At 33.4% G+C, this 25,076-nt stretch overlaps 1 protein-coding gene across 3 annotated transcripts in view; it reads right to left on the bottom strand.

The window, feature by feature from the left end:
* Positions 1–200: 200 nt before the first annotated feature.
* LOC149481070 (monocarboxylate transporter 4-like) overlaps positions 201–25,076 on the bottom strand; it is a 42,293-nt gene continuing 17,417 nt past the window's right edge. For all 3 annotated transcript variants that reach the window (XM_089705825.1, XM_089705824.1, XM_089705823.1), the window contains exons 2-12: positions 20,271–20,445; positions 18,075–18,241; positions 15,778–15,928; positions 13,874–13,992; positions 10,084–10,251; positions 5,718–5,877; positions 4,664–4,805; positions 4,023–4,154; positions 2,547–2,721; positions 1,703–1,855; positions 201–1,636 (exon numbers count right to left, since the gene is read on the bottom strand). In XM_089705825.1, coding sequence (XP_089561951.1) covers positions 1,125–1,636; positions 1,703–1,855; positions 2,547–2,721; positions 4,023–4,154; positions 4,664–4,805; positions 5,718–5,877; positions 10,084–10,251; positions 13,874–13,992; positions 15,778–15,928; positions 18,075–18,195 — 1,833 coding nt within the window. In that variant the 5' untranslated portion in view covers positions 18,196–18,241; positions 20,271–20,445 and the 3' untranslated portion in view covers positions 201–1,124. The remainder of the gene's footprint in view (positions 1,637–1,702; positions 1,856–2,546; positions 2,722–4,022; positions 4,155–4,663; positions 4,806–5,717; positions 5,878–10,083; positions 10,252–13,873; positions 13,993–15,777; positions 15,929–18,074; positions 18,242–20,270; positions 20,446–25,076) is intronic.

The raw sequence follows: 25,076 nt of genomic DNA on the forward strand, positions 1-25,076 counted from the left end.
TATAATTTAAATGACGATTTAAATATTAATTCCTCTCGTAATTGCGTACCTATCACAAACTCCACACGAGTATTTAGTAATATTGAATGAACGATGCACTTCATATCAATTGAAAATGCAGTATAAAATTATCACTCGATAGGTTTTATATTAAAAAGCAATAATAATATGTATCGGGAAGTTGTAATAAAACACCAAAACTTTTCTAAAACTTTATTTTTTAAGTAAAAGTAAATCGAACAATGCAGTAAAAAAACAACGTCTTTACATAGAACTTATACATGTATATACATTTTCTAATAAACAATCCAGATATTTATTTAAATAAAGTTTAAATACAATATATTCATCTGTAACAAATAGTAAAATTGACACTGTTCCTTAATTTATTATTTTCACCAACATTCAACTAAGTATATTGCCACCATTCTCTACATTTTTAAACAAATAGGAAAGATAAAAGACGCTAATTTGGAACTATTATAAGTTTTAATTTTTACAAAACGTTAGTACCTACAACATCAAAGGTCCCACAAGTATTTGAAAAAATGGGAGTTTATAAGATTCGTATTGTTAATTTTTAGCCTAAAAAATAAATTCATATTATGTCGCTACGTAAAAAATCAAAACAAAATAAATTTAATTTACAAGAACATCGGCATTCATAAACGTCCGAAATTTGTCTGAATAACCTCCAGAGAAATAAAACATCAAGCACAGTATAAAATCAAATAACACGACGCGACGGAGAGCCCTCCCGCCTTCCTGTTTATCTAATACAACTCTACGTGCCAAAGTGAAATGATTTGAATAGAGGAAGGATATAATAAAAGTAGGCTTATTCGTACGCCAAAAAGAGCCAATTTTTTTCTATAAATCCGTCTTTCACACGAAAATGGAACGTTGCGTGTGTCCGCAAGTAATAAAACTTACATTTTTTTATAAATCAATATATACAATTTGATCATTCACACACTTATCGAGGCAAACATTAGTTTCATGTTACATGCTAATTTTACTCATCAAGGTCCAATAAAACGCTATCTTTCCGGATCAGAGAAAACGTAGCAATGAAAGAGGCTTAAATTTCATTTCAACGTGAAAGTAACGTAATCCTCGACTATCTATACAGAAGTAGTGATCTGTTCAATCAAGTGGTGTTCCCGTCGCGGGCAGTTCGCTCTGCACGAGGCGCGGCCCCACGTGCCTCTCCGCGAGAGTCCCTCGGGCACACTACGAGACGGCCGTAACGTCACGCGCCTGCAACACTCCGGGTACGCGGCTGGACAACACGGCCGATTCAACGGCGCTGCGTAAGACATTGACTTGGGCAAACGAGTACAAGAGCTCCCCGTCCACGCGCAGTAAGTCGTCGCTCCGCCCGCACTGCACGCGCACCACGCGGGCTCGCACCGCGGCGGCGTCAGACACAAACAAGCCTCAGATACTGCCGGAGCGGGCAGCGGCGGCGGCTCCGGCTCCCGCTTCGAAAACCCAACAAAGAACAACAGAATCGCCCCGATCAACGTCGAAGCCGTCGAAAAATAAAACCCCGCCCGTGGAACTTGCTGGTTAATATAACCCGTCACCGGCACCCCGACGATCACGGGAATCGCTTCCGCTCCTTGCACGAAACCTGCCAGAGAAACACCGATTAGTTCGCAAGTTTTAACTCGACAGCCAGTCGTAGGGTAGTACTCACTCCAAACTTTGGTGAAGTGCCGCCCCCGAACTCGCTCCATTGTGAGCATTTTCATCGAGTAGAGAAATCCTCCCAAACATAAACCGTACATCCAGGCGAAGAGCACGTACCCGTGATAGCCTTCCACGCTGCTCAGGGCCAACATCGATATTCCTGAAACGAGTGGAAACTTTATACGATTTAACGTTAAGTAACGATTGTGGGAAGTTAATTGTACCATTACCATTTAGTTACTTTACTTAACAACGATGTTAGAATAGTGTTTAAATATTATAGATTAATTAATTAATTACTTTATTTCTAGATTTGCATAAATATGTTTAGTTTTATTTGTTAAACGCTTTAATAGTATTAATAAACAGAAAAACTTTTAAACGCTTTAAAATTATAACGCAACAGAATAACTACGCGAGCCGTCACGAAAGCTCCGCTCTTTAATAATATAACAATGTTATAATAATGTTCATAATATCAGTGTTATTGGCGTTATAAGTATGTCATCCAGTTGTATCCAGCTGTGTACGTCTTTATCATCTTTGTACTTAAAGTTACGAACATGTGTTCCATTCAACTCTATGTAAGAGTTTTAATATGAAAAATATCGATAGCGCGGTTGTATAAAATTACGTACCCAAGTTTGGTTAAAACTTTATTTACTAGTTTATTAGCGAATAAAACTGATAACTGTGAGTCAAAAACGTTATTTATAATCTCTTCTATACTACTACTGCATATAAATATAAATTAATAGAAACAAGCGTATCTGTTACGCTTTCAACAAGCTAAGAAAACACAAAACACACAGAAGGACTATAAAAATTACAACTAAACAAAAAATACTTACCAATACCCAGCATAGCAGTCTGACACAAATACTGTTTAGAAACCAGACACTGTGCCGAGGGTCTGACAAGAACCAGACCAAAACCAGCGCATCCAAGCACCGCCGCGAATCCCAGAAATGTCTGCAGTAATACGAGTGCGCTCTCTTCCAATCCTTCTTGGAAACCTTGTAGCGCCTGCCCATACACAATTTATTTAAGGAACTTCAAGGAAAACAGTCTTAAACCGTATTTTTAAGCTCTAAATCTAAATATAATCCTGTCTTACCATAAAGTTCTTAAGGTATTTCTGGGAAAACTTTATTTTAGACCTTATTTATAAGCACTTATCTTGCGTCTTAGCGCTGGCTTAAAAATATAACAAGTCCCTAAGGAAAAAGCTAGGGATCAGTAAAGTATTTAACAAAGTTTCACTGAGAATAGATAAATTATTTATGAAAAGCCCTGATGAAAAACTGGTTAAGAAGCTATGATGGTTTTTAGGTAAATTTCCAATTTTGAATCTATCTGCAGTAGATATCTGCAGCAGTAGCAAATATTTATTTGGAGCCAAATTAATATCTGTCCGTTTATAAAGGTAAAAAATTTATGGCAATGGCGAACAAAGTAAGGTAATAATAATAAGATCGCATTTGGCATTTTCAAAATTGCCTAAATTAACTTTTCTCATAAAAGCGCTTTACAAATTTCGCCTAATTTAATTTGCCGGTTAGGAGACATCATCGTCAGGTAATAATTTATTACGGTAGCCACAAATAGATGAATCACAGAGTAATTTTGCACAGACCCAAATTAAATTTGAATCTATTTAAGATAGCACAAAAGCTTTATTGAATATAAGGTGTTGGAAGCGTGTTTATAATACATTAGCGGGTTTGTAACTGCGAGAGGGTTAGCCCGATATCTAGATGATTTAGGGCAGGAAATGTTTCAGTTATGTATATTTCGGGGCTTCGTCCTCATTCAGAGAGAGATAGCTTCTTCGAGCTAGATAAATACTGGGTATAAGCAAATTCAAATTGTTGTTTATGAAACAAAGTAAAGCTTGATTTTAGGTAACCAGGGAATACTAAAACTGGGTTGTAAAAATTTCAAAATAACAATTTTTCATATTCTGAAGAAGATTGACGCAAAACTATTGATCCGACCTTTTTGAAATTTCATTACGAAGGTATAATGTGGTATAAATATAGACAATATTTTGGATACATATTATATTCTATCTTCCTACAGGATGAAAGGTTTGTAAACATTTTTCGTCATATTTTTAGGAATATCAATTTTTATTATGTGGTTAGTGCTTCATCTAATTTCCACAGTTCTGCTTCATTTTATTACTTATTTAAAGAACTAATCTTAAATGTTACCCACTAATCCGCTTCTAAATACACCTTTAATTATGAACCATCTGTTCGCTAACTTTACACGAAAAGAAACAAAGTTGAGCAATCTCGTGATAACCTAGTACTTTTACTTACCAAGAAAAATACGGGCGTATATAGACCAAAGGCCGCCATGCCGGCTGCTAATAGCAAAACTTTCGCGGGTCGGGATTGGAGCGGGCTCAGATCGATGAACTGGGGCTTTTTTAGGCCTTTCTTCTCTTTTACCTGTTAAATGAATTGTCAGCGAACCACTCACGGTTATTAATTAAAACTCGTCAACGAAAAGGGTTCGCTTTTGCGCTGTTTTAAAGGCTGTTTCGTATTTTAAAGGCTGTTTGAGTTTTTAATAGTATTGTGTTTCAGAATGGAATGGTTTTTAAATTATTCGTTCTGAGTTAAGTACTAACTCGAATAAAATGTCTCGAAAATATAGACTACTTAATTTTAACACAAAAAGTTAGAGCAAAGATTTTGAGATAGATAAGTAAGTTATATGATAGTATATGCTATCATATGATTATATGATAGCTTCATATACGCATATTTTTAAAAGAAATAAAAGATAACGAAGTAAATTGTAATTTAAAAAGACCAGACCCTTAACAATATATCTCTACAAAGGTATTAATATTGTGTGTAAATAAGTTATTATGTGTTTTTAATTGTCCTATAAGGTGTACAATAAAGAATTTTTCATTTATTCATTCATTGTTGAAAAGGTATTGAATATTTACCTTCCTGCGTTGATTCTTGAGATGCAAAATGGCTCGTCTCTGCGGGTGATACAAGGAAGCACTCCGGTACACTGCGCTCAGGAAGAACGCTAACACTAATATCCCCGTAATTGCTTGAAGCCCGAGCCGCCATCCTAGTTTGCTGAAAGGAACATCTTCTTACGTACTTTTTGTAGCTATCTTGCATCTTTTTGCTGCGACTTCCGTTCTTTATCAGATTTTCATTTCTTAAGGAAGGTATAGTGTACATTGAATGAAAAGATAGTATATTTAGCTTCACCTCGCTTGATATTATCTGTGTTAACATTTTGTAGTGTCTATGTTTTGTAAATGTTATTACGTAAAAACTAGCTAGGTACCGATGGTTTTGTAAATGTTATTCCGTTAAACAAATTGCCATATCTGTTAAAACCATCTATTGTGATATGAATTTCATGAACATAGTTTTGGTATATTGCTTTGGACAGTTTATGAAATAGGAAACATTGTGGTTTACGAGATTTGAAATATTATTTCGAAATTGCAACAATGCCTGCTACAAAAGCATTTGGCTGCAGGCGCGGGAAACAATCACTTTGTGACTTTAGATGTTTTTAAAAGCACACATGCTCTCGTTTTTATCAACTAAAATGAGATGAAAATATCTTATCTGTTTATGAAATGTTGGACACAATACATCTGGAGTTATTGTTGCGGAAATTTATATCTAGCTCATGGCCTTAATTAATCAAAATGGGAGTGTTAGTATTGGATTTATATAATTGTAGAGTAAACAGTACGGGTAAAATTATAAAAGTGAAGTGTTATCTTTTAAAGGGACATCTACAAAATTATTATCTTTAAATATTTAGCACATCATTTAAATATCAAGTTATCAAGACAAACAAATTCTTTTACAATTATTTTTTAATCCACTAAAACCACCCATGGCATTTCTACCTACAAAAACGGGCTTTTTGGAACTTATATGACCAATTTGGACATTAACAAAATATTCTACAACTCATACAATAAATAGAGAAACACATACAAAACAAAAATCATATCTACATACCCGACAGCTTCCTTATACGCGACGCTAAACAGCGCGATACCAACACCTCCCCCCGCGTGGGCAACCAGTTCGACGAACTGTCGCCGTCTCCTGAAGTACGTTCCTAACACAAGCCCGGCCGCCTCCCGAACTAGACCACAACCGATACCTAATACTACGCCTGTGGGATTATAGGGAAAAAAATATGTTGGAGTATAAAATGTAAAAAGTTTTTTTTTTTAATTTGGCAAGGTACAAATGTGTAGAATTAATTTGGTTAGTATGAAAAATATAGAGCATCCGTTGCAATTTAAGACTTGTCTTTGCCGTAGCGACTAGCGATGTTTCAATTGTGCCATATTTTAGTTAGTCCTTGTAGGGAACACGACCTTTATTTTGTCTTAGGTTTAATATTATGATAATCAATTATGTGATGAAATATAACACATCTTCAATCTTTTAGAGATTTAAAAATTTGTAACATAATAATTTAAAAGCTGTTAAATGAGACTGGATTAAGTTTAAGATCTCTAGTATTTTCTTGTTTCAGCTGTATATTTAACACTGTAATTTAACAATTGTCTAAAACATAAAAGGCAATCATGTATTATATTATTACTTATACATAGTAGCATGTAACGACGTAATAAGATAACACAATAGGCATAATTATTATAACTTCTAATTTAATCTGGTAGCTCAAAGGAGCCTATTATCAAATCTGTCTAATTTGATTATTGTAGATGGAATATAGAAGACATTGTTAATTTGGGTCTATGTGTAAACGAGCAACTACCCTAGACTCGGTTAGCATTAATTACATACATCTGTTGTCAAATTACATTTGGACCATTCAAACTTTTTCATCCTTAAGGCTGCAGTCTAGCAAAATTGCGTTTTCAACAAGTTATTTGACAATTTTTTCCCGGCTAATGAAATGATAAACTGAATTTTTTTTTCTTGTTTATCAATTAGTGTTATATACGCAATGCGCGTGAATTTTTTCACATTTATAAAGTTACTTTATGTTACCTTAATCAGGCCTTCAAGATAAGTCTCTTTCCCCCAAAGACATTTCGAGCTAAGTTTGTGCACTCACTACGTTGCAACCGATTACAATTTACACAATCTGATCAGCGCATTATTATCCTTATATAGTCGTTATTAAAAACTGCTGAATACAATTGCCGAAAAACTTATGATTTTCTTAATTAGAACGTTATAAATTCATTAAATTTCCCATTTTTTGCCTTACAAAATCTATTGATAAATACTGCTAAAAGTTATTTTTTCCATTAATTTATTCGAGTTGGTTGAAGACCAATGAGTATTAATCCTTTAAAAAAAATTTTTTTTGAATTTTGATAATTCTTTAAATATTAAAAAAATATTTAAAATAATTAGGAAAAATCCTAGCGAATTTCTTTAGTCGCGCTCCTTGGGCCGGAGCGTTCTGACGTGTGCTCTACGCTCGATTTTCCTTCATACCGAAGTGAAAGTTGCTCTACTTCATTAAATTTAATATTTTTGTTAATTGATTATTTTTATCTTAGTTTTGTGCAAATATTCGTATTTTTAAACATTTGATTTCGATATGGAAAATAAACGAAAAAAATACGCGTGTAACTACTAGAAAAAAAATTATCTTCGAACATAAAGTTAATGAAACCAAATAGATTGCAAAGGTGATTGGCAACAATTTCTTTATTTTACGGGGTGTCAGTAAAGGGATGTATATTTCTTTAAAACTAAAGTAAGCTCATAAATTTTCTTATAATATAATTTTTTTGAAGTTCCAAAAATGTTTATTTTTCGTTTGAGAAATACGAAATATAATACCTATAAACTTGTATTGAGAACTTGAACTTCCCAAGTTCATCCGGGGAAATCCCCATACGGGGAAAATGATTTGTTTACTCCAAAATTGATCCGAGGTGTTTGAATTTTTTCTTCTAGTCATTTTCAACGTAGCGGCATGTTGTTTGATTATTAATTTTGTAACTTAAATACAGGATGTTGGTTTTATATTCTGATCTTACAGACGCGCTGACAAATTTAGTCCGCCATTTCTAGTTTAGTCTACCAACTCTAAGTACCAATATTAAAACGAATGGATTATCATCACATCATCAAAACTCAGATGTAATGGAAGATCACAATAACATAGAAAATTCAGTGGGTGTTGAGAACTAAACAAACAGAAGTAACAGAGACGCGAAGAATAAAAAAAGAGGACGAAAACGATAATTCGTTGATGCTTTCCCTTTTCGACGTATTGTTAGGGTACATCACCAATTTTCAAAAAACAAAACTGATGATTCCCAATTGCTGATTAAAAATGAAAAACAAATAATCGACAACAGTGGTGAAAATTTGCTGATCACAATGAAACATCCTTCAGTGGTAGCAGATTTACTCATTTAAAATGTATCGGTGAACAGCGTAAAGGAGAGGAGGACAGGAAAACATTATGAATGTGGATGGTGGATTGTATACAGGGTGTAATCGATAAGTATGTGCAGGCTGTGCAGGCGATTGTGACGTTATTATTGCAGGTATCAAAAAACTTAAAACTGATATCGAAATTACTTTACCTAATGAGCAAAATGACAATAATAACTTTTTAAAAGTATAACGAGAAATATCTAAAAAATTTACTTTATACACTCCCATATATCAAAAAGGGAAAATGGGACTAGTAGAAGTTAAATGTCTAATTCCGGCAAAAGACATGAATGCGGAAGATGCGGTTAAAAAAAAATTTAATATTTGAAATACAATGCAAAAAATAACACTTTTGACATAGATAAGAATCATGACTATTTTTTCTAAATTCAGGGACAACTAAACGTTGCAGAAGCAGAAGTCTGCTTATTTGCTGTTTGGACTGGAGTGAATAATTCGTTAAAAATAGAATATACAGGGTTACTTGTAAAACACCAGCAACCTCGCAGGACAAGATAGCTAACATCATAAGTAACAACATTTGTTCTACGACTTTTGGCATAACGCAATAAATTATTTTTAAATGATTTTTTAAACTTTTATTGTACTCTCCTAACATTTGTAAGTCTATGTTCTATTCATTATCGAATGGACGAAGCGACGGCCCCTTCCCCCTCTCGTTCACTTTTTGTTTACGTAATTTTTGGGAGGCGTAGAGTTTATAATATTCAAACGGAAAATTTTAATGAATATTTATTTTTGTATGAAAATAAAATCTAACAAATTATCAAAAGTCGTAGAACAAATGTTGTTACTTATGATGTTAGCTATCTTGTTCTGCGAGGTTGCCGGTGTTTTACAAGTAACCCTGTATAAAAAAGTATGTAACGTTTAGGCAAAATAAAATGATGGACCATTATCAAGATTTTACATAAATTGCCTACTGTCAGAATTGATTGATTCGAGACTTCAGCATTCGATGCCCATCAAGGACCCATCCTATATCATTCAAGCGATTGAAAAAAAAGAGATAAATCCAGTGCAACCGATAAAGTATCAGAATGCTAGCAAAAGATTTATTAGGTTTATCAATATAAATCTATATATTACACATAATATAATAAATCTGTAGAAGACGCGAAGACTGACATCCGCGCGGACGGAGTCGCGGGCGGAAGCTAGTCAGAAATAATTATCTTTTGTTTTCATTTGCGTATTTTTCTATTTTATAATTTTTTAACACAAACATTACATTTTTTTTATTATATACAAAATTTGTTTATCCGTTTTATTAGTTAAACTGAACAACTTTCACTAAGAAACTTAGGTCGAAAAAAATGTATAGAGTTATGCATTTTGTATGGAAAGCTTATTTTTTTTTATATTTCGTCCAAATTTCTTTGTAAAAGTTGATCAGTTATATAAACATGAAGTTGAAGATATCAATAGAAAGTATTTGCAAATTTTGTGTACTGATAAAAAAAAATCACCCGGTGTAATTTTCACGAAAATTGTTTCAAATTGTCATTTTTGGTACTTATTACGAATATTAAATTATGCATACGAATGATTTAATTTTTAAAAATTAAGTGGAGCAACTTTCCCTTAGTACATTTGTATTATTTACATATAGGATGACAGGATGCATTTGTTTGCACTACTAGACCAAGCCCTTAATTAGGGTTAAAAAAACCCTCTTAAAGGTGAGATTTTCAAATATTTATCAACATATATAACTTAGCTTTCAAACTTCGGAGTTTTTGTATGGATTTAGTCATAGTCCGTTTTCATTTTTATCATAACGAACACAAGCTAGGTCTTAATTTAACTTTATTTGCCCCCATTTACCCCGAAGTACTTTTTTGGCGGTGCCGAAGGATCGACTTCCACGTTGAAAAATATCATACATATAAATTATTCATTTCCTAAAAATAATACATACCATAACTAAGTAAAGTCTGATGCAGCTGTGTAGCAAATGATGTGAAGAGACAGGCCAGGGGTAATAAGATGCCTCCAAGTAAAGCTGCTAGTCGCGGTGAGCGGCGTCGACCGGCTACTATAGCGCCGGCCGCGCGTGACACGCCTACGCATATTGCGCCGGCCCATACTGGATATCGTATTTTAATTTTTAATATATTTTGGTAAATATATATACAAGTTCATGCATCGGACGGGTTGACAAGAAACAACCAAAAAAATATTTCGATAAATAGAAAATGTATATATGTACTACGTAAAATGTACAGTTTATATTCAATTCCCAATCGAACTTATTGTTTCATTTTTTCATACGTTGATTTGTTAAAAAAAAATCATATAAGTAATTAAAAGCATGAAAATATAGTCTCATATGTTAAATATATTCCCCTAACATCTTAACATGCTTTTCTAATCAAGTAATTTAAACATATTAAGCAATTGCATACTACTTAGTTTATTAGAGGTCATCCTCATAGTCTCATTATATGATAGACTATAGAGGTTTGGTAAAAATGTATACAGCAGATCTACTTTAGAAATTTAGTAGTGAATGGAAAGTAACTACCTCATAATTTACGTACGCTTAGTGTAAAGTGTGTAATTTGTACAAACAACCTAATGAGCATAAATTGTGACAAGCTATTAATATTTATGAATAATAGCCGTAGCACCTCTCCACGAAATATTCCTGACAATTTGTGTTACAAACAATAGGGACCCTCATTATTCTCAGTTCTAATATCAATTTTCATAGCAAAAACAAGCTTTTTCTTAAACATAATTTAAAATTAACGAGGAATTGTGTTTGTTTAAAAGGAAATGTAAATTCTGATTCTTTGATGCGAGGGGAGGACAAACAAGATGTCTTGCACTTTGAATATAGTAAGTATTAATAAGGATTTTACGTAATCTCTATATTTTAATAGATATAGATAATATAAATTTAATATTGAACAAGAATATATAGAACAGAAAATAATCACAATTTTCCATTATAATTAATTTCACAAAAATCAGTCCTTACACAGATATGGCAAAAATAAAACTAAACCCAGAACGGCATCTCTCACTAAATCACGAAATAAAAATATACTCAAAATATTTTACAAACGTGAGAGCTTACAAAACTTGCTCCACAAAATAAATCGTATAACGGCACATCCATTAGGCACGCGGTAACTTTTTTGGTTGCAGCTCGTTAATAAGACCCACTCGGGGATATATCGAGGTAACTCCACGCAAAGCGCATTACTTTCAATGCCGCCAATTTAGCTGATATTTCTGGGCTTCACTTAATACAATTATCTCGAGAACGTTAAGCTTTCAAATATCACACGCTTTGTTGAAATGTAAACGCAGCCTATTAACGTAAATCCTTATTCCTTATGTACCTAAAATAAATCCCCATTGTGCCGTCACCGCTCACTGAATATACAATACATTTGAGCGTTATTTCCATCTAGGGTAATTAACAACTTGAGTTGTAGTTAAGCCGTCGTTAAATATCACAAACTAAATAGGGCTCGTTCAAAATGGGAAAACATTAGTAATATTTTTAAGGATTACTGTCAGTGTTAAATAAAATAAAGAAACAACTGCATCCATAAATTACAGAAATAAAAGCATCAACATCCTTAAGGAAAATCTTTGTATTGATTCAATATATTCAAAAGTAGATGTTTTAAACTTAATTAAATGTAATAAATTATTATTGCGAAGTTAAAACTAATTTCATTAATTAGTGTCGGGTATGAGAATAACGTTGTTAAAAGGTAGGTATTTCTTAAGACTAAGACGGGAATTTTCTGGAACAAAAAATCTCATCAAAGTCGAGTGCCGTGAAATGACTCTGAGATTTTGAATGTAAGCAAAAATTTAATGAAAATATATTTTCCGTCTTTTAATTTTATAAAATAATCAAGGATCTCGGTTATTAGCGAATGTTACTTCTGTTCTGTTCTGTAATGTTCTGATTAATACACGAGGGACGAAAAAAAAGGAAATTTTAAATCCGTAATACATTCAAATTATATGGTGTCTCATCGTCTTCATACTTATTTTACAGATACCATAATAATTTTTATAATGAAAACTTGGAATGCCAAATAATAAGTAAAAAAGTAAACTGAAAATAAAACAGTTGTAACATCTGTATGACTGGAATTATTATGTGATACCTACAGATTAATTAAAATAGTCGATCACATTAATAGGAAATAAATGAATTCAAAATTATTAATCAAATTGCGAATTTCAATAGTACACTTGCTTTTCGAGTACAAATGACGTTCACGGCTCAACTCATTAGTCTCCAAAGTTGTGAATCAAAGGCAAACTCTATGACTTATGGTTCCAGCCCGCCTCCACTGACAAAGACCGTTATAAACGGAATTACTTCCACCTCTTAATATTCAAACCGGATCGTGAATCTTGGAAAATTAATTTAATAAATCAAGCCCGTCCACAAATAATGGTTAGGTACTGGAAACTTTTGTTTAAACGCAATTTTAAATGTCGCTTATCATAATTCGGTTTGTTTCGTTTCCGGATCGGTATTTATATCTTGGACTCGTGTTTATTGAGTTACGAATGTTTGGATTTTAAGGTTCGATAATTAAGCCTGTGCCTTTGGATAACGAATTAATTTGGTTACCACGATAAGTTATTCAACGGGTAACGGGTGTGGACCTTAAGCCCTAGGGGGTTGAGACTATCTCCGCGCAAAGGGACCGCTCCTTTTACATTGTTGTACTAAAGGGACGGACATACTTTTTCTCATCCTAACTGCCTTTTATAAGAAAAAATAAAATATGATTATTATTGGTAAAGATATGAAATTAGAAAGCACGTTATATTTCATCGTAAATTGGATTAAGACTGTCTCATAAATTGGTATAAATTGCTTTTAAAGTTCCGAATATTACGTTCATGATATTCTACAGGTATGTTTCATGTAAATGTAATCAATGTTAATGCAAATAGCCTGAAGGAATCACGATCTAAGTAGCGAGTGTTTATTTAAATACGGCTGTTAAACTTTCACTCGATATCAAGGCATTCCGTTTGTTTATTCCTTTCCTCGGGGTCCTATTGACAGATTACGTCTTCGAGCCTCAAGCACTCAATGAATTCGTTTTAAATGAAACTCAAAGTTACGATGGAAATCGGCATTTTCATTATAGCAAGCATTTCGATTTCATTATCTGCAATTTGCGAATTGATGTGCCGAAGAATTTTCTAATCAGTTAATTTTAAATATATTTTTCACTGAATTTCATTCACTCGTTGTAAGATAAGAAATAGCAAACGGTCTTCTTATTTGAATCCTTGACAAGTCAGAAAAAATGTAGAGAATGGAAAATGTTGTCCGCGTTTCAAATACTTTTGTCGTTTCTGCGCTGAAACGTCTGTATCGAGTGGCATGTTTTGTTGAAGAAAATTCTGAAGTTGAAAAGGAACTAAGGAAGCAGAGCAAATATTTATAAAATAGCTCGCCAATTTAAATTCATAAAGTAAAATAAAATTGTGCGATGCTGCCAATAAATAGCATATTTTTCTACCCTATGATAAAATTGTTTAAAAGGGCTTAAATCAAATAACTTCATAAATCAATTCATTAATAAAAATTATAACTAAAAACCATGGAAGGAATAAGTACAACAAAAAACAATAATAGCCATAGCACAGTTCTTCCCCTAGAATCTAATTAATGAATTCTCACTATAATAAATAAACAATAAGTCTCAAACCTGCATGGTCAGCAGCGGGTCCAAGATGGCGCAAGGCGTACACGTGCAGCGCGCCGTACGCTAGCTGCAGCCCCGTCGACAGCAGGTGCGCGAGGAACGCGGCTCCACACACAATCCACCTAACGTGTAGTTACATGAAAAAGATTTTAACGGGGTTTAAACGCGATTTATTCACTTCTAGCTTCCCGCCCGTGGCTTCACCCGCTTTGTCTAAAAACTAATAAATTATATACGAAAACCTTACTCGAGAACCACTCTATCTATTAAAAAGGGCATACAAAGGGACATAGAGACAGAGAAAGTGACTTTGTTTTATAGTATGTAGTGATAATAACCCGACGTTTCGCAGCGAGCGTGATCACGGGGAGACTGTCTCTCTGAATAAATCGCGCTTAAAATCCGTTAGTCTTTAATTTCTAAATGTATAATGCTCGCGTAAAATAAAACACAAAAAAAAACAGTAAACCTAAACCTAATTATAATGAGAAATTCGTTGATAGAAAATACAACATAAAACGAAACGAAATGCTAACACATGAAAGATTTTAGAAAATATCAAATCGGAATTAGTGCCATTTATGCCGTCGCGTCGGCGTCGTTATCCAAAATTCAAAGTGAAGCTTTTTGGATTGCGGATTAAAAATATTTTCAAATAAAAAAGCACGTCAATATGTAAACCGATTGATCACAAAACAGAGCGATGTTCCCAGAAAATCCCATTATTTTTGTTTCATTCCGGGTATATCCAATTAACGTGATTGCTATTTTATTGAGACCTACAATAATTATTGCCGGCAACCTTTACCGGAAATCTTACCCATTGATGGACATAAAATATAGAACACTTTATTTATAGATATCCCATTACTGCAAAAATTGGGTAATTATTTGTCGACACTATAAGGATTTTATTTTCCTAAACGTTAATGTGCTTATTTTAGAAAATACCGAAAGATAACTTTAACCAAAATTTCCAATTAATGTATCAACATTTTCAAATAACTCGAAACAATCTCTTTGTGATGAACTTCGAAAATTACTTAATTGGTTGCGGATAAGTGAGCACAATAGGGACTTTATATTTAAGATGGTTTAATCCGTTTATAAATGTAACCAATTAAGGGGTTATTCTAAACTTGCCGAGTAGCTAATTGTAAATTCCCGCGAAATTATCCTTTTATTAAAATAGAATCGATCTCATAAGATATTTATAACTCTTTCGTACAATTCATTTCTTTGGCGTTCTATTTTGGTCGATTCAAATGTATAAAACCTCAGGGAATTGAGATAAATCAAGAACACGAAAAATGTATAATTGGCTTAATTAATCCGAAAAGGAATGCTCGAGTATATTTACATTTCAGTCCTTTCCATTTCTCTTTGAAGAAATATAAATATTTGTTTCAATAGAACCAAATTAGACAGACTTATTAACCTTTCCATTTTGTTAAGTGAAGAATGCGAAAAGGTATTGAATTGCTATAATTGAAACAGAAGTGAAATAAACTCTAGTCGTCTAATCCGAATCGATTAAATTGAATCCGCTATAGTTTTCTTCATGAAAAACTTTATCGCGCTATTTAGAAAAAGGCATCGTTCCGATATTAGTTAGAAACTCTGCTATGGCACTTTTGCAAATTGAAAAGTTGCCATAGTTCACAAGTTACTTTTAAATGTTTTATGAAAATTGTTTAAACGTTGAGGAGCTCCAATTTACGTCCACGTCGCAATGATAAAAAATAACCTTTTAATCATAATGAAAAATGACACACTCAATAAACAAATTCATTTAATTTTACTAATAGTACTATAATTAAGGAGTTTAAAACTGACCACACAACCTTCAAGTTGAGCTTTCAGGGTTCCATACTGGACCATAACTAAATAAATCAAATAAATCATACCCCCACCCCCCTTCGGGGTAAAAGTGATGTTTGATAGCGCGGGTGTCGAGTTCCCTCCGCCGCAGGGCCGGTACAGTGCGGTGGAGCGACCGGAGTTCCCGCTCGCGGAGGGCGCCTCCAGTCGACTCGTCTTCGAGGTCTGGCCATCCATCTGTTGCAATGCCTTGCGGTTTAGTAATTTATGACAATAGTTGATGGATTTATAAAATTAGTTATTACTAATAATGTTCACATCATTATACATAATTCATTGTTACTACTATTTAATTCAAGAACGGTTTAATAAAGTTACGTGGACAGTGGACACAATTAATTACCTATTTCTTGTCAAAATATAAATTTATAAATATAAATACTTTATTTCAGAAACACTTGATTGAATTCATTGTCAATTTAAAAAGCATGAGATATGATGATAATTCATCTTGTGATTCATCTCTGTCAGCGACTAGGACTGTATGAAAATCATTAAAAATAATGTAAAGCAATTCGATTCAAGGGAAAGTGTAATTCTTCTTTTCAATGCTGTTCATATTAAGGTTCATATTGTCAAATAAAACTGAATCATACAGTTCATTTAGCAATATTTAGCCATATCGTAGATTTTATTTATAGGCTAAGCTATGAAGTTGTTATATTAAGCTCTTGAAATTCTTATTAATAGGCAAATACAATTTCTAGATATTTTCTTGTACCGTTATACCGGTATCACATATCAGATATGTCTCATTTATAATATTGACGATTATTGAGAAAATGTCCTAAAAATTATCCGGTAAATTCGTTTTATATTTTCTACAAAAACAATTTGATGATTTTTGTTATTAGTCTGTCAGAAACAGCATTGAATTTATCAAGCAGAAATAGGTCACAAAATCAATCGTATCCGGTATTAGGGCTATGATATTCATCTATCTGATTTGATTTATTTTGATTTATCTTTAATCCCAATTCTGAATTGAAAGATTATATATTACTTATTTTAAAGTTAAGCTTTGTTAATCCAACCTTAATGAACTGAGTGTTAATTTGCTTATTAATGGTACCTACTTGTACAACGATTTCACTGTAGTTGACACGAACGAGAATAATTAGGACATTTATTCTATGGCATTAATGAAGCTCTTGCATTATCCTAAAGGCATTGAGACGATTTTCACAAAATGTACGAACAAAATACAAAACAATTTAGAATTTACCTGATCTTTTATTGTCTTATACTCTAGAGAGTATGAATGTATAAGTATTTTTGTATTCCAGCAATGGCCGGCCACTTCACGCAAACATTCCCTTGACGGCAAAGCAAAGTTGCAAACACTAATCGAACTTTACAAAGCTATTATAAACTTCTAGTCGTCATAATCGCGTGCGATACTGCATCGTTTGTGGTGTAAAGTTTTAACAAGTTTAATTATTTCTATATATTCCGCTATTTCCACTAATGTTACATAGTATTACTGGAGCGATTTATGGACTAATTTGTGGTTTAAAAGTAGTTTAGCTTTAAATTCTTGTGCAGTCTTTCAATTAATTGAGTATAAACTTGATCGATCTTAATTGAACGTTATTTTCACCTGACTATGGCAAAAGTAATTTATTTGTTATGATTTTCATCTTAACCACGAGGAAACGATTATTATAATATTATAACTATCATGGTAAACGAATATGAGGTTTGAAGGCGTAGAGTGTTTAGGGGTAAACCGTAAATGAGGCCCTAACGCGTTATGATATTACTAGTATTACTATGGAATCGTTCTTACATTTTATATGGGCTTAATAACACTTAGATGACTATTGACGATTACATTAGGTATACGAAGGTTTAGGTGACGATAAATGGTCCTTGTATTTAAATAATAATGGCTGTAAAAGTTTACGTTATAAAAATGCCTTTTAATAACATTTATTTTTAACTTTTATTAATGTTTCTGTAATCAATGTTATGAAAAGAAAAGAATTATATTTTTGTTTGACTCATGAAGAATTACCTAATTGCCTATTGAGCAATTTTGGCACTGCCATGGCACCCGCACCCGCACCTACGCCTGCGCTATCTACACCACATCATACACTCATCTAGATACTAATGTTATAAAGCTGAAGAGTTTGTTTGTTTGAACGCGCTAATCTCAGAAACTACTGGTCTGATTTGAAAAATTCTTTCGGTGTTGGATAGCCCATTTATCAAGGAAGGCTATAGGTATAGGCTATATATCATCACGCTAAGACCAACAGAAGCGGAGCCACGCGGCCGCGGGTGAAACCGCGGAGCGAAGCTAGTACTAAATACTGACCATAATGCGGCAAGCAGTTGTAGCTGGTGGAGAGCGGGCGGCAGCGGCAGCGGGGCGGCGGGGCGCGGGGCGGCGGCGGCGGCGAGGCCGACGGCGACGGCGACCACCAGCCCGCGTCCATCAGCCGGCCATGGCTGCACCCGCACCCGCACCCACGCCCGCGCTACCTATTACCACAGATAATACATATAATAATATCTGACACTACATTGAAAACAATTAATCCCTCAGTCCCCGGAATCACAGACACAATAGAAAATCTATTGTGTCGCGGCCCGGCGGGGTTAATATGAATATCGGATGTGTAATTAATTTTCTCTTACATGTCAGATTGATGTCAATTTACAACGTAGCATAGAAGATAAACTATTTTATAAGTTGTAATACGTGTCCACCGTATCATATTCTGTTTCACACTTTCTAGAGCAGGCTCCAAGGAGATGTTCGTTTGCAAAAATAGCGGACCTAAATCTGACTTCTGATATATATTGTATAGATCCCAGACATCCTATAGACAGATGTTGCCAACCAGTTTTGTGGTCCCCCTCCCCCCACCCCGGTAGTTAAATATGGCATACAAAGAAAAAAATAAAAATTTCCAAAACATGCCGTGTGGGGTATCAAATGAAAGAGCTTATTGAGTAGATCACGAATATATAGCATACTATAACATTTCTTACACTTTCTCTAAGATTTTTTAGAAAATTTACGAAAATGGTCCATTTTTTAGTTAACTTTAAACCACTATAGATTGAAAACTCATGAATATATTTTTTAAATTATTATTTTAAATAATTAACAATAGTCCATTGTTTACGATTCAATAGTTCGTACAGTGAAATAATTGCATGGGGGAGTGGGGGGAGCATTCAAAGATGGCGAGTATATTTTCAAGTTTAGAAGAGGCTGATGAAGTTAAGAGGCTGATTCAAGAATGTTCTGCCATATTTTTCATTCTGTCAAACACAACGACAGTGCAGAGATAATTATTCTAAGCCCTGACACCGATATTTTTGTATTAGGCCTTTATTTCTGGCATAAACTTGAAAATATACTCGCCATTTTTGAATGCTTCCCCCACTCCCCCATGCAACTATTTCACTGTACGAACTATTGAATCGTAAACAATGGACTATTGTTAATTATTTAAAATAATAATTTAAAAAATAAATTCATGAGTTTTCAATCTATAGTGGTTTAAAGTTAACTCAAAAATGGAGCATTTTCGTAAATTTTCTAAAAAATCTTAGAGAAAGTGTAAGAAATTTTATAGTATGCTATATATTCGCAATCTGCTCAATAAGCTCTTTCATATTTTGATACCCCACACGGGATGTTTTGGAAATTTTTATTTTTTCCTTTGTATGTCATATTTAATTACCGGGGTGTGGGGAGGGGGACCACAAAACTGGTTGGCAACATCTGTCTATAGGATGTTTGGGATCTATACAATACATATATATCAGAAGTCAGATTTAGGTCCGCTATTTTTGCAAACGAAACTCCACTGAGAGTCCGGTCTATTCATACCTCTACATATAAAAATGTTCTGTGTTTTATTACATTGATAATTAAATCCAAACCCAAACTAAACATCAAAATTAATTAAATATGTAATAAAAAGCATCATTTTTTCTGTCCTTTTAAAACTGAAATATAATTTTACAATTTCTTCATAGTTGTGATATAATTTAAAGAATAACTTCCAAAGTTGTAGAAATGTTACGGCACTCAACTACAGACACAATACTATTCGACTTCTCTCTCAGGCTTTGACCATTTTGTTGGATATTCTTACTAAGTTTTATTATTTAAAATAACTTGAGATATTACCGAAGTCGGAGATAAGTTCGTAACAGTTTACTTGAAAGCACTTAGTTTTATGTCTGGATAAAAATAAAAGATATTGTTTTGTACTAAGTGAAATCCTTTGACCACTTTGGGTTTGGCAGATAAAATTCACATTCATTACAATGATCAATTTAATTTAAGTAAGAGGTTTTTGACCTCATATACATTTGTTTCGTTTCGACACCACAAGCTTATAAAGTGTACTATAATTATTAGGAACATAAAACCATTGGGCATGGCACTTGAGGCATGGCTATCGATATGTCCGTTGTCTAATGTACATCAATTCAATTTTCATATAAATACATAGAAAGCTATGTCAGATTTCTTATACTTTGTACTGACCTAGCGCAGGTGCACCGCTCCAGGCCTTCGCTCACGCTATACACGCTCCCGCGACGCATCGGCTCGCTGCGTCACACGCTCGGCCACATTGTCACAACATCACAATCGCGAATACCCACCCACATCACCATACTTCAGCTTTTATAATCCACTATTGAGAACATTGTTATTTTATCTGCAAAGAAACAAAAGAAAACACTTGAATTTCTCTAAAAATTACATCCGCATATTTAGGCTAATTTGTAAAATGCGCATCATATCACAGTAATTAAAATGACTTTTTAATTATTATTGGTCTTTTTATTGCCAGTTTGCAAAATGACATTAATGGAATTTTATATTCCCGCGCTTCGTTTGAATTGGGAACATTGCTTTTTAAATAAAATATTGTAACGTGCCAGTACGTTTACATGTTTTGTTTTTAAAAAAGGTATATCTAGCCAGTATCATGAGCTAATAATCTAATAAGAATCTTTCAATGCAAAAAAAACAAACTTTAAATTATAAGTTATACCTACGCTATACTTATCAACTATATTTATAATTAATTTAAACTTTATTGTAGTCGCTTTTTACTGCTTCAATTTTATTTATCTATACATCTATACAAATATTATAAAGAGGAAAGGTTTGATTTTTTGTTTGTTTGTTTGTTTGTATGAATTGAATAGGCTCCGAAACTACTTGGCAGATTTGAAAAATTCTTTCACTGTTGGAAAGCTACATCATTTCTGAGTGACATAGGCTAGGTTTTATCCCGGAAATCCCACGGGAACGGGAACTATGCGGGTTTTTTTTTGAAAACGCGGGCGAAGCCGCAGGCGGAAAGCTAGTGTTACAATAACGTAGATATTTATTGAATCAGCATTATAAATATTTAATTTCCTAATGATAGTTTCACTTGAGATAATTTAGTAGAAGAAAAAGTACACATACAACCTACTTCTGTACCACAATTTCCTAGGCTTTTAGCGTAAAACGGGAGTTAATGGCGATACATTGTCGTTATATTGCCTCTGGAACACCTGTTAGTGACACACAGGGCCATTTTAATACGTGCACCGCACGATAAGAGGGCATTAACATTTGCCATTGCTATTCTATAAACGTAGCTTTACTTTGAATTTGGAAACACGGAGGATCGGAGAATCTTTCAAATTTGAATAAAATACTGATAATATTTTATTCCTTTCCATTCGGTTTCATAAAATAGACAAATCGTAGCTTTGTAGACAGGGAAATATACTAATAAGTATTACTGTTAGTTGTATAAGGTTCTTACACATTACAATATATTGAATGAATAATCCATTTTATCTCAGAAGAATTATGAGTTACAGACCAAGATAATTAATCAGTCTGGCTGTTCTAGCATACCTTAGGTCTCCTTTCTAGACAACTGGACAGTGGCTAATTTATAGACGCCATTTGTCAAGCAAGTGACAAGTGATGTCTCTACTGGGATGTCAAATAATTTTATAGAACGAACGATCCTTTGCTTTACCTACTGATTGTCTTAGAATAGCATAAGGATTTTGATTCTTTCTTTCAGCGGAAAATAAATATGTGTAAATAAATACGAGGTTATATTCTTTCAATAATAAATCACTGTAAAAGCTATTGAAATAAATGAAATGATCTTTCATTCATTACATAGGCGTCGATTTGGCAATAAGACATTGTTGGAGACAATAGTTAATATATATTATAATAATACAATAGTTAAACACGGATAGGCGCCAAAATTACTAAATAATATATGCCGTAAAATAGTGACGTCAACTTTTGTAACAAATAAACCTACAACAATAACAACATCTAGAAACATTCTTATATATTATGACGTGCTAAGATAAAATAGAAAAGAGTGCTAAACTTTAAACCTTTTAAGAAAATTAGGAAAAGCTAAAGAAAATTAGCGCGGGTCCGGAAATTAAATTATTATTTCTATAACGGAAGGTAAATAGCGACCATCAGGCGTCGTTCCTGAATTTTAATAGCTGACTCGTAATGAGTGTTAAAAAAGCAAAACTGCTATAAAGGGAAGTAATTAAATTACTTTCCCGGTAATATTAAAATCCATAAATACGTTTTTTGCAGCGGCAGAAAATACGGGAAGGTGCAGAGGTCTCGTGAGGTTATTAGTTACATTAATATGAGCCTGGTAGTCTTCATTTCGCAGATCCATTAATATATTGCTTCATTTAATTTGATGAAGAATTTAAATTTAATATTTAATGCTTCGAAGTGTATTTCGACAAGTCAATAAATATTTTTACAGTAAAATTTCATAATTTGCTTCAAAAGAAAATCTATCGTTAATATTGCACGCGCTTTAGAATACTATTCAGGTATTTATTACAGAAAATTAATATTTTCCTTGCGAAGAGCAGACGAGAAGCTGAACAATTTATTTATAGAGGAATAGAGTAATACTTTTAATTAACATTTTTATATTATAAGGGGATAAGCAAATGATAAACTTGTTGAAAAGCACCTCTGCTAAATCGTGCGAGGTACGTAGATACGTTCTTAGAATCCTATTTATTTTAAGGTGCTATAAGAAGCTTTATTCAGGACTTCTCAGAAAAACTCCGCATTATCAAATTAGAAGTATCCCAACTACCAGGAAGATGAATAAAAATAAATAAAAATTTCAGGACAATTTTCACACACGGCACAATCTAAGCGATCACATACTAAGCTTTCGCTTGTGTTATGGAAACCAGATGGCTGATAAACATACATATTATATAATTTTAAATAAATACTTATATAGATAATTAACATCCAGACACAGAGCAAACATCTATGTTCATCACACAAATATTTGCCCCGGGTGGGAATCGAACCCACAAGCTCTGGCTGGGAAGACAGGGCCACTACCAACCAAGCCAACCGGTCAGTCAAAGTCAAGATATTATGAAAGAGCTTAAAATACTTATTTGTACTTGTTTATACATATTATAATTACCAATATTGAATAGATCGTATTGAATGATAAATAAGATGAAAGTTTCTCAAGTGCTTGATGTCTATCGTTATATTAGATTTATGGTTATTAAAGCAGATATAGGTTAAGGATGGGGCATCGGGTTTTGTATAGGGACGTTTTGATGGCCCATAACGTTGTATTATTAAAATTAATTACGTTCATCGCTACTTGGGATTCCGTATGGATAGTCGCATAAAACATATGGCTCTGGACATTAAATGTTATGTGATGTGAAATGATCGATTTATACATTGTAAGAAGTCATATCGAAGAAATCGATTGTTGCAGTTATTAACAAGAACTTTAACATAATATGAAATATAGGAAAAAGTTTAAATGCACATAATATTGTTGTCTCATCTAAATGTCACATGGTTTAGGTCTCCTGAACCCCATTTCTTATTGCAAATTTTGTATGATTTTCTAGATATTGTCTAATAATGTTGATCATTTCGAAAATAAATAAATAAAATAAAAAATATGTCGATATTATTTCTCTTCCCTCTTAACTTGGTATCTAGTTACTAGGCCCTTCACGAACTCAGCTCAATGATCGAATTGGTTCACCTTTTTATGACACGAAGTGTCATAGGGGATATCTCGTCATCTATCAAGATTTACTCAATATCATGACCAATATTATTGTTATTAGTCTATAACAAATAGGTACATCTGAACCAGTTTGCATGAAATTTGGTATAGAGATATTTTGATACCTGAGAAAGGACATAGGCTACTTTTTACCCCGGGAAATAGGATAGGTTTTATCCCGGAAATCCCACGGGAACGGGAACTATGCGGGTTTTTCTTTGACTGCGACTGCGGGCGAAGCTGCGGGTGGAAAGCAAGTATATTTATAGGCCAAAAATGTTCCAATACTAAATACAATACAGCTTCGACTCGTAGGTAACCTTTATCTAAGAAAACTAATCTAAATCTAGTGTACATTTCATCACTATTATCACAGACTTCATACGTGTCTATGCTTAATAAGAAAGAAGGTCGTGTCTAGTAAAAGGCCGTCTACATTTCGTAACATAAAACCCACGTCGAATTAAATAGGGGCATATAAAAGTTAGTACACATAAATAGCAGGCGTGGCTGTCCCGCCCCACCTGAACAATACAATACCACTTTCACGAATGTTTTGATCATAAACATTGCTTGTTTGATTTCATTATCGTTTAGCAATTCGGTAACAAGAAATTTTCTTTACTGTCTCATTGTTCAAGAGTTATCATTAATTAACGCATGTAATTCGTTTGTCTTCAGTTTCTACATAGGTAATAAATTCAGTAGGTTAATCATAATCGAGACGAAGTTTTTTAGTATTCGGTAGATATTCATTAAAAAGCTGCTTTATTAGCGCTTGTGAATAACTTCAATTAAACCTGCACGACCCTTACGTAAATACGTAACTAAAAAAAACGAAACATAAATAAATAAATATTAGACTGTAAGCTAGTATGTTGTCTCATCCCATTTGTTTATTTTAATTCCTGTCTCATAATCATACATATAAATGTCTGGAATTGACGGTCTCAAAGTTGACAAAGGCAAGACTACCTACCTGTCAGTTAAGATTAGTTTATTGAAACATTGCAAGACATGTCTTGCAGACATCACGTGCAATCTTTGCAACAAATTTATAGCATATCTATTTAAAGTTTCTCTTTGATGTGCATAGCTCGTGTATTAGAATACGAGACACATATTAATAAAGTACAGGGATTGCAATAGTCATTCGAATGTTGCCTCTACATTGTATGACAAATATTTAAGTTTCAATATATTTTCCGATCACGGCTTCT

Source organism: Colias philodice, chromosome 17 (assembly GCF_061535455.1).
Source record: "Colias philodice isolate Cphi_HAF_F1 chromosome 17, ilColPhil1 Martin Lab GWU primary, whole genome shotgun sequence".
Classification (NCBI taxonomy): Eukaryota; Metazoa; Arthropoda; class Insecta; order Lepidoptera; family Pieridae; genus Colias; species Colias philodice.